The sequence below is a fragment of the Protomyctophum parallelum genome (assembly GCF_964188405.1).
Source record: "Protomyctophum parallelum genome assembly, chromosome: 13".
Lineage (NCBI taxonomy): Eukaryota > Metazoa > Chordata > Actinopteri > Myctophiformes > Myctophidae > Protomyctophum > Protomyctophum parallelum.
The window spans coordinates 47130427-47145346 of record NC_139708.1 but is presented as its reverse complement, the minus strand read 5'-3'; the positions used below and the strand labels follow the sequence as shown (position 1 = coordinate 47145346).

General features: G+C 42.6%; 2 protein-coding genes across 2 annotated transcripts in view; one reads left to right on the top strand and one right to left on the bottom strand.

Annotated features, from left to right (window-relative positions):
- Positions 1-14920, bottom strand: part of LOC310869848 (histone H1-like) — a gene marked incomplete at both ends in the record, with an annotated part of 720118 nt that overhangs the window by 181741 nt on the left and 523457 nt on the right. The window lies entirely within an intron of this gene.
- Positions 14-7291, top strand: polr2f (RNA polymerase II, I and III subunit F). The gene is made up of 5 exons (XM_083779625.1): positions 14-154; positions 716-785; positions 2529-2659; positions 5293-5364; positions 6368-7291. Exons 1-5 carry the CDS (start codon positions 135-137, stop codon positions 6456-6458), a joined length of 384 nt encoding a protein of 127 aa, XP_083635751.1. The 5' UTR covers positions 14-134; the 3' UTR covers positions 6459-7291.

The following is a 14920-nucleotide window of genomic DNA, read 5'->3' as shown; positions in this document are numbered from 1 at the left end:
CTTACCGGAAATCGTTCGTTCTTTCCGCTCATGTTGGAAACGCAGACGTTTTGTCAACAACTAGACTACTAAGTATCGTTTAAAGCTGCGAATATAAATTAACGCGAACTATTTGCACGACTTGAAACAGCAACATGTCAGACAATGAAGATAAGTAAGTAACCAGCGACCAAGAGTTTACAACGGAGTTGTTTTTATTGGTATTATCGACAGCATAACGTGGTGTACTCGAGCAGCATGTTGCGTCGACGACACAGCTTTAATAATAATAATGACAATAATAATAATAATACGTCTTTGTTCTAATTGAGCTTTGCCGAGCCTAGTTGTAGGACAGGGAGCTTATCTCGTATCTCCTGTTTCTGTAGCGTGAGGAAGCTTGATGTACAATGCACATTCTGTAATTAATTGAAAATGGAGGACCCTGAGTGATGTAAACAAGCCGCGTTTTTCGGAGAACCGATGGAGAAACGCCGCTTAAACAAATCTACCAAAAATCTAATCTTAGGCTAGAACTGTCTGTACCCCTTCTACAAACTGTGAATAGAATTATCAATCAATGCCCTGTACATGACGCTAGTATGTCGCAGGGGCTTACTCCCAATCCAACCTTTGATGCTGAGTACCAAGCTGCCAAGCATGGAGGCACTGGGTCCCATTTTTCGATCGTCTTGATTCTCTTAACAGTTAACATTTTCTCCATTCGAAACTGTAGCTTCGATGATGGGGATTTCGATGAAGCCGACGATGACGATGGGATGGATGACCTGGAAAACGCAGAAGAGGTGAGTTTGTCGGCCATTGATTCCCTAGATTGGACTGAAATTGACTACATTTCAGGTATTCCTCATACACAGCCATAGATCTCTCATGCCTTCCTGTGTCGGTCAATCAATCAATCACAGGGATCCAGATGATCCCTGTGCTTTAGACCCGCTGTTGTGTTGACCTGTCTGTCTAGCATCAAATGTTGGATGAGTGAGAACTTTCTCAAGCTAAATGAGGATAAGACAGAAGTTCTCATAATCGGTTCTAGCGAGCAGAAATAATCAATAATAAGCAGACTTGGCAACCTGACTGTAGAAAGTAACAGTACAGTAAAGAACCTGGGGGTCATTATTGATTCTGAATTGAATTTTAATTCACACATTAATCATGTTACCAAGATCTTTTCACCTTAGAAATATTGCACGAATCAGAGCCTATTTGTCTTTGGACGATGCAAAAATGCTAAATCTCTAATCCACGCCTTTGTTTTTTCTCGGCTTGATTACTGCAATGCACTTTTTTCAGGACTGCCTAAGAAAACAACTGACAGATTACAACTTGTCCAAAATGCAGCAGCCAGAGTTTTAACTAGAACTAAGATGAGAGAACGTATTACTCCAGTTTTGGCTTCACTGCACTGGCTTCCGGTTGTTTTTAGGATTGATTTTAGAATTATTTTACTTGTGTATAAAGCTCTCAATGGTCTCGCACCTTCCTACCTACATGACTGCCTGCCTAAATATGTCCCAAACCGCCCCCTAAGGTCTTCCACTGCTGGCCTGCTCGCTTTGCCTAAAAAAATGGCAACTAAAAAATACAGGGAAGCAGCTTTTTGCTTCTACGGGCCGTCGGCATGGAACAAGCTCCCACTGTACCTTCGCCAGGCAGCCTCTGTAGACATTTTTAAAGCTCAGCTCAAGACCCACTTCTACAACATTGCTTTTAATTGATCTTTTATTTTTTTTGTTATTCATGTCCTCACTGTATTGCATTACTGCTTGTTTTTTTTAATGTCATTGCCTTGCTTTTATTTTTTATTCTCCATTGTTCTGTAAAGCACTTTGAGCTGCATTTCATGTCATGAAAGGTGCTATACAAATAAAGTTTTATTATTATTATTATTATTAATAGTCTAATCTAGCAATCCTTTTCTTAGAGTTAGAGTAAAAGCTTTTTCCGGCACCCTTCCGGCTATTTCCGGCCCCTTCCGGCTCTTTCCGGCACCTTCCAGCTCTTTCCGGCACCCCAGAGCTCCTATTTTGAAGGAATCCTTAATATTCCATTTGGGCTTTTGGAGAGAAATGAGCTTGAAGCTTCAGTCACTTTAACATTAGAGCACTCAAATACAATGTTGAACTTACTTGTAACGACTCGAGTATTTCTATATTGCAGTATTTATACTTTTACTTAACTTTTTTTCCACCACTGGGAAAAAGCTCGACAAATATCAGTATCGGTTGAACTTGATATCGGTATCGGGAAATTAGGAGTTGGACAATATCGGGTCCATGGGTTAAAAAAAAGTCCATGTCGGACATCCCTAGTTCAAATGCTTCTCTCTTCCCCCCCGGGTAACGTTTTGCATTCTTCTTATTTATTGGTCCCCCTCATATGATGTTTGTACTTTTGTATCTTGTTCTACTGTCTGAATATGTGATGTGAATATGTCTTTTTGTGTGTCTGTTTTTAGTGCACCGAAACAAATTCCAATCAACTCTGTTGACATGACAATAAAGTCTTGAATCTTGAATCTTTACCAGGATGACCGTGAGAATGTGCAGATCCTGCCAACAGGAGAGGGGCACGGTGCCAACGCCAAGAGGATCACCACACAATACATGACCAAATACGAGAGGGCCAGAGTGCTGGGGACCCGGGCCCTTCAGATAGCGTGAGTAAAGGCACTTCTCAGCTGGAACTACGAGGGATGGGTCAACCATTATTATTTATTATAGCCGTTATTTGTACCCAGTGTTTTCGTCGACTAATACTATGACGAAAAATGTTCGTCGACTACCTTTTTTTTCACTGACAAAAGCTACATAAAGATGTAATATAAAACTTAAGCCATGATGACTAAAACTATGACTAAATATACTGTCTGTTTTGTCGACAAATATAAACTAGACTAAAATGTTAGGAAGGGACTAGTGGACAAGAGATCCAGTATAAGTCATTTTACACTTGGTTGCATGCTGCTGCGACGCGTTGTGAGCTTGTAGATCGGCTATTTTCAGCAAGTGTAAAAACAGCCATTACGACGGCATCAAGGCCCACCAAAACACACTTTAGTCGGCTAAATCAACTGTAGATTTAGTCGACTTTAGTCATCAAAGCATTCCAGGTGACTAACATTTGACTAAAACTGAATGAAAATGATTCAAGAGACTATGGGCTGGATTTTGAAGATGCGTTTTACAATGGGGTAATACATAAATTGCCCTCGCTCTGCGCACAATCGTATTATGAAAGGCATATCGGCCCGTGTTGAACGCACACACATATGGCATACGGCGTTCCTGAATATGTTAGCATTGTGGGAGTGTCCATATGTTAATTATTTTCGCTTTGCGCAATTTGCTATTAAGCCCCTTGACCTAAAAACACTCAGCGCATAACGATTAGACGTGGGTCTGACCACCTCATAAACGCAAAAAGCACTGTTTGATTTTACACTTTACACTCTGGGAGGCTGCTGGAGTGTTGCCATGTCTGTTTATTATAAGCGGCTTCTTTTTCTGTAAAGTTGCTTGTAAATATTGGTAGTTGTACTAGTTGTGGTTGCTTTTCTTGTTTCTAAAGTGGTTATTTGGGCTTTTCTCCTAATGTTGTTTAAACCAGTGATCCTCACACAGCACATTCCCATGTCAAGGATCCCCAGATGAATGCATTTGCCCAACTAAGGACGGCTAATCCAAAAATTAAATTAAATTTTTCCAAGATTACTTTTGAAAATAGCAGATCTACCATCTCACAATGCATCACATTCATTCATTAAAACTATGAACTCTGACTGCAGGGGGATATATAATGATCATTATAACAATGTGCAAGATAAAAGAAAAAGAACGAAGAACTTTATATTTGTCAAAATGAAATCAAAATATGTTTTTTTATTTTAAAATTAATCTGGATATGGCAGACTCACTATCTAGAAAATAAAAACATGGCACTTCATTTAAAATAGGTTACAGACCCCTGTTATATGCGCTTATTTTTATAGACCTATTTACTTGTTTCTATGAGACATGGCAACAGCCTCTTTTTGCGTCTTTTTTTGTAAAATGTTGAGATTAGAAACGGCCATAATTCTTTCATTTCTCAACCTTAAAAATAAATAAAAACATCTCCATAATCCTTGGGAAGTTGGCTTTCATATGCTGTATCACACCCGATTCACACCAAGTCTTCTTCAATAAAATGCTACGAGCGAAGACCATATACCATCGGGGCCACAGGCACAGCATTAAGCAGCAGCATTCAACTCAATCCTTCATCATGACTTGAATGAAATAAAATATAATAAACGTTATTTTACTGGTGTTTTTCAATAGAAACAAATTATTTTGAGGCATAAAGGTGACAGCATGCAGTGCAATAGGAATAATTAACCCAAATGTGACAAAGTCATGTCATGTCTTCTATGGTGCCAGCCTGAAGAAATGTAATACCACGATCCCCAAAGTGCGCATTCCGTATGTGACATCAGCTGACTGGTAAAGAGAATAGTACGGACATGTTGATTGGGTACGTCTCAAACACTCCTTAAACACTCCCATGACTAATTCAAGGCCGTTTTGCGCACTCCACGGGGTGTCGAAAGCGCTTCTTAACATGCTTAAAATTGCTATATGACTTTCCACACGCCCCCAGCTCTAAAAACTGTAATATGATATGTAATATTATATGACTTGCTTAATGGAGCCCTATGACTAAAACTAAAATAGAAATTTTGGCTGCCAAAAACAACACTGTTTGTAACCGATCCACGGCTAATGGGAACCGTTAGTGTACCTATGTTTAATGGCGTTCTACGTCCGTGACTCCGCGCTACACATCGGCAGAGACGTCGCTGTCGAATCCTTTGTATGCTTATCGTATTCTTTATCGTGTTTAGTTTAGTATGCTGTCACGCTCGTCTTGCGCTATTGAAACACTAAACGGGATTATTGTTTCATGTCGACGTTCAACTATCGGAAGATCAGAAGATGTAACCCAGGTAAAGTAACGCATCACTATGCAAGTTTAACTAAAAATGTCCCACCGTGTCCAAAGTAATTGCACCACTCAGTTCACACGGGTGTGATTTTCCAATAGCTAAAGTATAGCATAATGCTTGAAACACCAAAAGGGGTTCCCACAAGTGTTGCCACAAGTCCTTGATTAAGTGCCACAGAAGATAAAGTCCACACTACATTATTCAACAGGTTCTTTTTGTGGTTTTGTTTTGTTTATGTTTCAGTCTCATTTGGCCATTCACTTTTATCATAATTCAATGATTTGCTGAACTTCTCCTCTTTCTAGGATGTGTGCCCCGGTTATGGTGGAACTCGAAGGAGAGACAGATCCTCTGCAAATTGCTATGAAAGAGCTTAAGTAAGTAAATAGTTTAACAATGGTTCCTAGGGGGTCACGGTGGCACAGTTGGTAGTGCTGTCGCCTCACAGCTAGAAGGTCCTGGGTTCGATTCCCGCTCGGGACGCTGTGGGTGCTGGCGGCGTGTTTCCTCCTCCGCCTCATCAGTGCCCATACCCGAAGGTGGGGTTGGCGAAAGGGCCTTTCTGTGTGGAGTTTGCATGTTCTCCCCGTGTCCCCTAGGGTAGGTACCCTCACAAAAACATGCAGTAATCCTGGTCTCTAAACTGCCTCCCACTGGCCAGCCGGGGCGCCTGATGGAGGGGAAAGGAACTGGTTGGAATAACGTGTTCCTTCCACGCGCTACGTCCAACCAGGGAAACTCCCCCCTGTCAGGTGTAAAGGAGCAACTTGGACACTCAAGCATGAAGGAAGCATGAGTTAAGTCCGTTGCTCTCCCCAGGTTGGCGGAGGGTGTGTAGAGCCCAGGATCACATTAGATGATTGACACAGGGGTGAAAAATGGGTTACAAAATCGTGGGATAAAAAATATATTTAAAAAAAACAATGGTTCCTAGGGGGGAGAACCCTTTATAATTATACATATTTCTTTATTTTTATGATCAGTACTTTATTTAGATTTTTTTCACAAACACAGAAAACATAAAGTACAAACACAAGCAACAACAACATCAACAGAATACATATTCATGGACATTATGTATGAACACAGACACATAATATAAAACAAGGATAGACAATAAATAAATCAAATTAAAAGTTTAAATTAGTTTACAACGGGAGGGAGGTATGATTAAATCTAACGCGACTAGCGTCTAACTACACATGATCTTTGCTTAGAACAGGCTGTGGAGCGATGCGATGGGTTTTGATAAAACTTCGTCCTGGGCGCTGCGCGTTACTAATTGAAAGGACGGTGAACTTCGTCCTGTGCGTTCAAGGTGTTGAAGAGTTTGTACGAGACTTTATTTTAATTAACCACCGTTCCATTCTTCTCATACAGGTGCAGAAAGATCCCCATCATCATCCGACGGTACCTGCCTGATGGCAGCTATGAGGACTGGGGCTGTGATGAGCTCATCATTACAGACTAAACACCTGGGGTCCAAATCCACACTGTAGGCAACATCACTGTAGGCTGCACTGAGGGGGAACGCTTCCTCCACACCATAAGTCCTGGGTTTGAGTCAGAGTAGCCTGGTCACCATTTCATTTAGGGTATATGATCCTGTCGGGAGCGGATGATATCGGTACGTCATGTTGTAGTATTGTTTTGTAGTCGACAGGCAGGAACAACAGGCGGCAACTTTATTGAGGGAAAAGGAACGTTCCTTCCTTTTTTCTCAATAAAAGCTACAGGATACGAGAGCTTTTATTGAGGGAAAAGGTAGCCTGTCGACTACAAAACGATACTACAACATGACGTAACGGTATCATCCGCTCCCGACAGGGTCATACAGACTTTTGAAACGGAGACCAGGCTTTCCTCCGAGGTGGTGGAAAGCCTGGTGAGGCGAGGTTTGATTCAGAGCCAATTTGAGCCTGTATCCACCCATTCTGTTTGACCCTGTTCTGTTTACACCTTACACTATAGTTCTAAACGCAGCGTCTGGGCTGGCCACGTTGTTGTTGTTTTTTATACAGCGTAGAAGAACACCATTCTCTGGTTTCCTTTTGTCTTTGATTATGTTTTATCTACACAAACCCAAGTTTATCTGGTCCTCCCGGACTGGTGTTATTATTCAAGGTGCATTACAACTTGCTTCCACAAGGGGGAAATGAAGTTCAAAGTCAGACATTTACTTTTACAAAATAAGTTTTCTTTATGTACTAGTTCTAGTATGTTCTAGTTTTGTGTGACGCAAGAACTGATACTTGTAATGAAACTGTTTTACTGTTAAAATGAATAAATGGTTTTGTATTAAAATGGCCACGTGTCACTCCTGTCCCATGAAGTATAATCTGAGGTAAATGTTTACTTCATAACCACATTGTTTAAAATTCAGCTGACCACGGTGGAAAGTAGAAAAATACAGTAAAAGACTTGAAAGAAGAAAGAATGGTTCTAACTTGGTTCCTATCAAACCAGCTTGTATGTTTATTTTAATGTTGGAAGCAGGATCACCGACTGACATTAAACCTTTTAAAGTGTTAATAGTTCTGAATTAAATTGCATGTTATTTGAGCTCAGAACATGCCATTAATATGATGCGTAACTCTGAACGGAAATAAAAGCCTGGGTACTACTGAGGCTACTCCTGACCCAGACAGGCATCATTCAGGGCAACTGTTGCTACTGATGAGTGAAGACATGCAACTATCATAATGTTCTCCCTCCCACGCCCATGTCCCCCAGACAAACATGTACACACACACACACAGTAGGCAAACAGGCACCTCATTGTTTGAGGGAAATGGGTTGTTACCTAGGCGACAAGAAGCCTGATGCAGGATGGGAGATAGCAGGGCTGGAAGGTTGCTACTAGTATGAGAGAATTAACAAGTTTGTAATTAAAAGGAATCTATAGTTACAATGACACTGGGTGGATTTATTTGTGAATATACCGTTACTCTATCTTATGTTATGAAAGTTGGTTCGTTAAATATGAAACTTTTGTGGTGATTGTAAAGTGAAGATATTGTTCTTTATTCTGGCTTGCAATTTTGTAGATTAGCAGCACAACAACATGCTCGTCGGTGCCAAGCCCAAACCCATGACATCACATACTGCACGTTTTAAAGGGAAATTAGGTTATATCCGTTAACGATGATGGTATGTGAATTATGTCCCATCTTATTCCACGCCATCCGAATCAGCCGAAGTTCCTTGTTGATTAAATCCCTAAATGCAGACACTATCCACTAAACTGAAGCATTGTGGTGCATTATTTTCTTATTACTACCATATCTGTACACAGTCGAATTCAATCCTGACCCTCACGGCTCACGGGTCAAATTGTACACTGGTGAAGTAAAATGAACAAGACATATTTTGCTGTGTCTGTTCTGTTGGAGAGCGGTCTAGAGATCCTGTGTGTACTCCCTGAAGAGTGAAGATCACATGGCATGAATAACTAAACGATGCATACTTCTAACTGAAACTCCATTTACTCCTCATAGTTCCCTGTGTTGAAGGTATACAACTGAGAAGTGTCTGGTGTGGGCTCAGGGGGGCAGTCAGCCAGATATTTCGTGAAGCCTCATTTGAAATCGGTAGTTCATATTAATGGCCTGTTGTGGCGCTGGACTGGACCCAAAAAGCCCCATAGCTCCATAGAGGCCCATGTATTTTGGCCCAACTTCACCTAGACTGTATTACCTTAATAAACATGGTCATGAATACTTTCTTCTTCCAGTCACTAGTTTAAAGTCTCATTTCTAATGTCATAATATTCTTTTTGGAAAATTATGATCCCATTAATTAAAAAAATGACCATAAAGAAAAAAAAACATCGCGTATGTTCTGAGGGGCGTGGCTACCGTTACAGTCTATGATCGGGATTCCCCTCCCACTCGAGTCAAAATAAAAACCAACGGAGAAGAAGGGGGGAAGTCCCGCCTCGTTGTCTGGGCAGCCAATGGCCAGCTGGTCCAAAACGGAGCCAGCCAATGGCCAGCTGGTCCAAAACGGATCTAGAAAGATGGCGACTTACATCAGGAATTACCATATTATTACAGGCTTCATTTTACGTTCATGTTAGACCCGTGGAACGCTTTGTCCATATTTTTTACAGTCTATGTGTGGGCTACGTTGAGCCTTACAATGCGGTTCAAGTCATTCGGTTAGGATCCAATAGTCGTTTTCCACGGCCCTGTGTCCTCCACATTCATGGGATCTTATTGATTTATTATTAATAGTTCCAATCTGGCAGATCTTTTGATGAGAAGAGATAGATAGTTCACTTCAAAGGAAAAGGCCCGCTCAACTCAGACAGTCTTTTAAGGATTCAGGCGTGTGCTGGGTGCAGATTCAAAGACTCAATAACATAATAGAAAATTAGTCAAATCCGCACTCAGTCGAGTAAGAGTCTTTGTTTAATAATGATAGTGCTCCGCAGCAGCAGCAGTCAACTGTAGATTTAGTCGACTAAAATCTTATGATATTTAGTCGACTAAAACTAGACTATAACACCAAGCCATTCCAGGTGACTAAAATGTGACTAAAACTAAAATCAAAATTCGCTGTCAAAATCAACACTGCTTCATATCAGTCTCGTACTGTTTGTCTCCCTGTCTGTCTCTTTCTACTTTAAAGAACGACTTCACCACTTTTCAACCTATCTTCATATAATAGGTCCTCACTAATAATCATGAAAGAATGGCACAATGTTTTTCTACTCGGTCTGTGTCTCATAGGAGGGCTGTGGGCAGTTCAGAAACCGTCTTCCAGTGACATCATCGATGGGGAATACAAGTTAATAGAAACGGCAGGCTTTCTAGTCCTGAAAAGTTGCAATGCAAAAATGGAAGCCATCGTTCTCACGATAATGACAATCTAAACAATTCTGTAAAAAAAATCTTGTTTAAAAAAAAATCTGCCTAATGATGCACTGGAAGACGTTTTCTAAACTGCCCACAGTTAGTGAGGACCTATTATATGAAGATAGGTTGAAAAGTGGTGAAGTGGTCCTTTAAGTTAGTTTCATTGAATTGTCTCCTTCACACCTTCTGTCCTGTTTGTCATCATGTGTAATGGTGTGCGTTCCTGCTGCTATATGTGGACCTTCCCATGCATTTACACCCTTTTGCACCTTACTGTATGTCTAACTTCATGTACCTTACTTGCTGCTTATGCTACAGTATATGTACCTATAATGAATTATAATGAATTGCATTTTTATAGCGCTTTTCCAAAGCTCTTTACAATGGTTCATTCATTCATACGTTGGGAGGTGAAGCGGCGAACAGTCGACGCCAGCGTCCTCACTTCCCACATTCACACACCAATGGTGGCAAGCTCACACCGACCGACTCATTGGAGGCAATGTAGGGTTCAGTGTCTTGCCCAAGGACACTTCAACATGTGGACAGAAGGAGCCGGGATTTCAACCGCCGACCCAGGGATCATTGGACGACCTGCTCTACCTCCCATATCTCTTGTACCCCTCCCAAGCAGTGGTTAGGGTTAGTTTACCCCTCCCAAGCAGCGGTCACATGTAGTAAAGCACCTCATGTTGGATTTGAACCCTGGTCAGCTGCAATAAGGCCTTAGATGTGTTTTTGACTCTGTGATCATCAACCAGGGCCAGTTTTCGTTTAACCTCTTATATTAAACATAAACTCTATATGCATTGTTTATCGGAGTGCCCCCCGAGGCAATGTACTAGGATCCTTTATTTTTCTCTCCACGCCAAATGACTTTAAATCTGCAAAGAAGTTCACAACACGTTGCACGAAGCACTGTGAGCATGTTAATAATAATAATCATCTATTTGATCATCTTTTTTTGCTAAATATTTGCCTTCCGGAATAGGGAAACTAGACAAATCTGCCAGAGCTAATAAAATATAAATATATAAAATAGCCCGGCATGATTGCCAGGCTAATGTGTCCCAAACCATTCTGCCATGCCAGGCTAATGTGTCAGTCCCAAACCCATCTGCCATGCCAGGCTAATGTGTCCCAAACCCATCTGCATGCTAGGCTAATGTGTCCCAAACCCATCTGCATGCCAGGCTAATGTGTCCCAAACCCATCTGCATGCCAGGCTAATGTGTCCCAAACCCATCTGCATGCCAGGCTAATGTGTCAGTCCCAAACCCATCTGCCATGCCAGGCTAATGTGTCCCAAACCCATCTGCCATGCCAGGCTAATGTGTCAGTCCCAAACCGATCTGCCATGCCAGGCTAATGAGTCAGTCCCAAACCCATCTGCATGCCAGGCTAATGTGTCCCAAACCCATCTGCATGCCAGGCTAATGTGTCCCAAACCCATCTGGCATGCCAGGCTAATATGTCAGTCCCAAACCCATCTGCCATGCCAGGCTAATGTGTCAGTCCCAAACCCATCTGCCATGCCAGGCTAATGTGTCAGTCCCAAAACCATCTGCATGCCAGGCTAATGTGTCCCAAACCCATCTGCATGCCAGGCTAATGTGTCCCAAACCCATCTGGCATGCCAGGCTAATATGTCAGTCCCAAACCCATCTGCCATGCCAGGCTAATGTGTCAGTCCCAAAGCCATCTGCCATGCCAGGCTAATGTGTCAGTCCCAAACCCATCTGCCAATGATGCCAGGCTAATGCAAAGGATAAGTAATTGGTAAATGCTTTGTGGTGATTATTTGATCTCTATAGTCCAAAATATACTTGCGATACTGGATTAAAAGTTTCCAGACACCTGGAGGTACAGTCTGTATCCCATACCTGGAGGTCACCTGCACCAGTGCACCAGTAGTACTAGGTACATACAGTCTGTATCCCATACCTGGAGGTCACCTGCAGCAGTAGGTACATTGTCTGTATCCCATACCTGGAGGTCACCTGCAGCAGTAGGTACATACAGTCTGTATCCCATACCTGGAGGTCACCTGCAGCAGTAGGTACAGTCTGTATCCCATACCTGGAGGTCACCTGCACCAGTAGGTACATACAGTCTGTATCCCATACCTGGAGGTCACCTGCAGCAGTAGGTACATACAGTCTGTATCCCATACCTGGAGGTCACCTGCAGCAGTAGGTACAGTCTGTATCCCATACCTGGAGGTCACCTGCAGCAGTAGGTACATACAGTCTGTATCCCATACCTGGAGGTCACCTGCAGCAGTAGGTACATAGTCTGTATCCCATACCTGGAGGTCACCTGCAGCAGTACATACAGTCTGTATCCCATACCTGGAGGTCACCTGCAGCAGTAGGTACATACAGTCTGTATCCCATACCTGGAGGTCACCTGCAGCAGTAGGTACATAGTCTGTATCCCATACCTGGAGGTCACCTGCAGCAGTACATACAGTCTGTATCCCATACCTGGAGGTCACCTGCAGCAGTAGGTACAGTCTGTATCCCATACCTGGAGGTCACCTGCACCAGTAGGTACATACAGTCTGTATCCCATACCTGGAGGTCACCTGCACCAGTAGGTACATACAGTCTGTATCCCATACCTGGAGGTCACCTGCACCAGTAGGTACAGTCTGTATCCCATACCTGGAGGTCACCTGCACCAGTAGGTACATACAGTCTGTATCCCATACCTGGAGGTCACCTGCAGCAGTAGGTATACAGTCTGTATCCCATACCTGGAGGTCACCTGCAGCAGTACATACAGTCTGTATCCCATACCTGGAGGTCACCTGCAGCAGTAGGTACATACAGTCTGTATCCCATACCTGGAGGTCACCTGCACCAGTAGGTATACAGTCTGTATCCCATACTCCATCGCCCCACCAATTCACCCTTCTGATTGGTCCCTGACTGACGGGTGCGAAGAGGAGCGGCACAACCACTGGTGGGACTCGACAAAGGGTGAATCTAACGACAGGCCTTTTGGTGTTAGCATTATGTTAAAAAATAGCTATTGAAAAATAGCAGATGAAAAATCGAAGAACGACTGACATAGATACATATAGCTTTTTCGGAAAACTGTAATTTTCAAACAGACATTTTTAGAATCTGATCTCAGGTCAGAATGGGTTAATAACGCTAGTTTTGTGTCCTGAAGCAAAGACACTGGATTCCTTCCTCATTTCTTGGAATCACTGCTGCTGTTGCTGCTGGTGATGATGTGTCGAAGACAATAACCCATTCTGACCTGAGATCAGATTCTAAAAATGTCTTCTACATCCCGACAGTTTTCTGAAAAAGCTATGTTTCTATGTCAGTCGCTCTTTGATTTTTCAAAAATAGCAGACCTACAAGCTCGTAGCGCGCCACTCGGTGGCGCGCCATGAGCTTGTAGATCTGCTATTTTTCAATAGCTAAAGCATAATGCTAACAGCAAAATAAGTTCCCGCCCAAAATGGGATAATATTAATATAAGCTATCGGTGGTCACCCTGTGGTCTCAGAGACTCTGTATTAATAACGCTAGTTTTCCTGGAGCAAAGACACTGAATTCCTTCCTCATTTCTTGGAATCACTGCATGCTGTTGCTGCTGGTGATGATGTGTCGAAGCCAATAAATACGATGTCCCCAATCACCTTTTTTATTTTTTGGGGAGGAGAGGAGAGGAGAGGAGAGGAGAGGAGAGGAGAGGAGAGGAGAGGAGAGGAGAGGAGAGGAGAGGAGAGGAGAGGAGAGGAGAGGAGAGGAGAGGAGAGGAGAGGAGAGGAGAGGAGAGGAGGACCAGGGGTGGGCAGTGGGGGGTTGTGGTGGAGGTCTATGTGCCTGCTAGCCCCGCTACTAGTATGAGAGTCCCTTTGTATCCCGGTGAAGCTACAGGCCAGCCAGTTCTGGGTATGCTCCCTCCTTGCCCCGATTCTCTCCTCCCCCAGCGCCCTTTCAATGGCTCTCTTTGTCTTTACAAAGTATCACACAGCCGATTAAATAGAGGGAATTAGGAGTCAGGCTTAACGCACGCACGCACACACACACACACACAACACACACAACACGCACACAAATACTCACGCGAGCGCACACAACACATGCATGCACAAGTATGCAACATATTTAAAAAAAAAAATCATACAAGTGCATAAGCATGCATGCGCAACCGATGACACACTCTGGGATTTGAAAGATTCAAATAGCAACAGAGACGGGCTATTGGCCCACAGCCCAGCCCAGCCTATAGGCTATAGCCCAACAGAGACGGGCTATTGGCCCACACCACAGCCCAGCCTATAGGAGCGCAGCCCTGCAGGGTTAATGTGACATGATAATGTGATGTATATCCATGTCATGTCCTGGTCTTTTCAGAGCCACCGCTAAGGCAGATAGATAGCACATGATGATTGATGCGTGTCTCCCTGATCTAATGGAATGCAACACTGCCACAGTTTTATTCATTGAATGTCGGGAGGAAACCACCTAACTCCATTTTTTTAACCCATTTAGACCTGACGTCAAAAAAAAAAAAAAAAAGTTTTCTAAATCATGACAATTTTCTGAAAGATTTAAGGCAAATTCTAACGATTTTTCAAAAATAGCAGACCTACAAGTTCGTAGCGCGCCACTCGGTGGCGCGCTATGAGCTGGTAGATCTGCTATTTTTCAATAGCTAAATTATAGCATAATGTATGTAACCACCAAAAGGGGTTAAGGTTTTTGATTTTTTTTCTTCTTCATATAAATCAATACCCTTTACGTCTGTGTTGGTTTAAAAAAATATTGAACCAATGAAAAGTATTAAAAAGCACTTCGGACGAAAACCTCTTAACTCCATTGGACCCTCAAAATGTCTGCTAACTCCACCACCTCTCTCCCTCTCATGCAAGTAATTGGCAATATATATAATATAAAGTCACAACACCAACTTTGATGAGGCAGTTTGTTTTGTTCCTTTTCCTGATATATATTTTCATTTCCTGAATGAACATTTTTGAGTTGGGCGGTTTCTTCGCGAGATATCCAGTTGGTGGCTGGATGATGGTCAATTGTGGCTTGTAATAGTT

Bases quoted from the DNA above. Each gene is read 5' to 3' on its own strand.
- polr2f (XM_083779625.1), top strand. From the start codon at position 135: ATGTCAGACAATGAAGATAA. The intron at 155-715 runs GTAAGTAACCAG...TCGAAACTGTAG, and splicing joins ATGTCAGACAATGAAGATAA to CTTCGATGATGGGGATTTCG. The intron at 2,660-5,292 runs GTGAGTAAAGGC...TCCTCTTTCTAG, and splicing joins ACCCGGGCCCTTCAGATAGC to GATGTGTGCCCCGGTTATGG.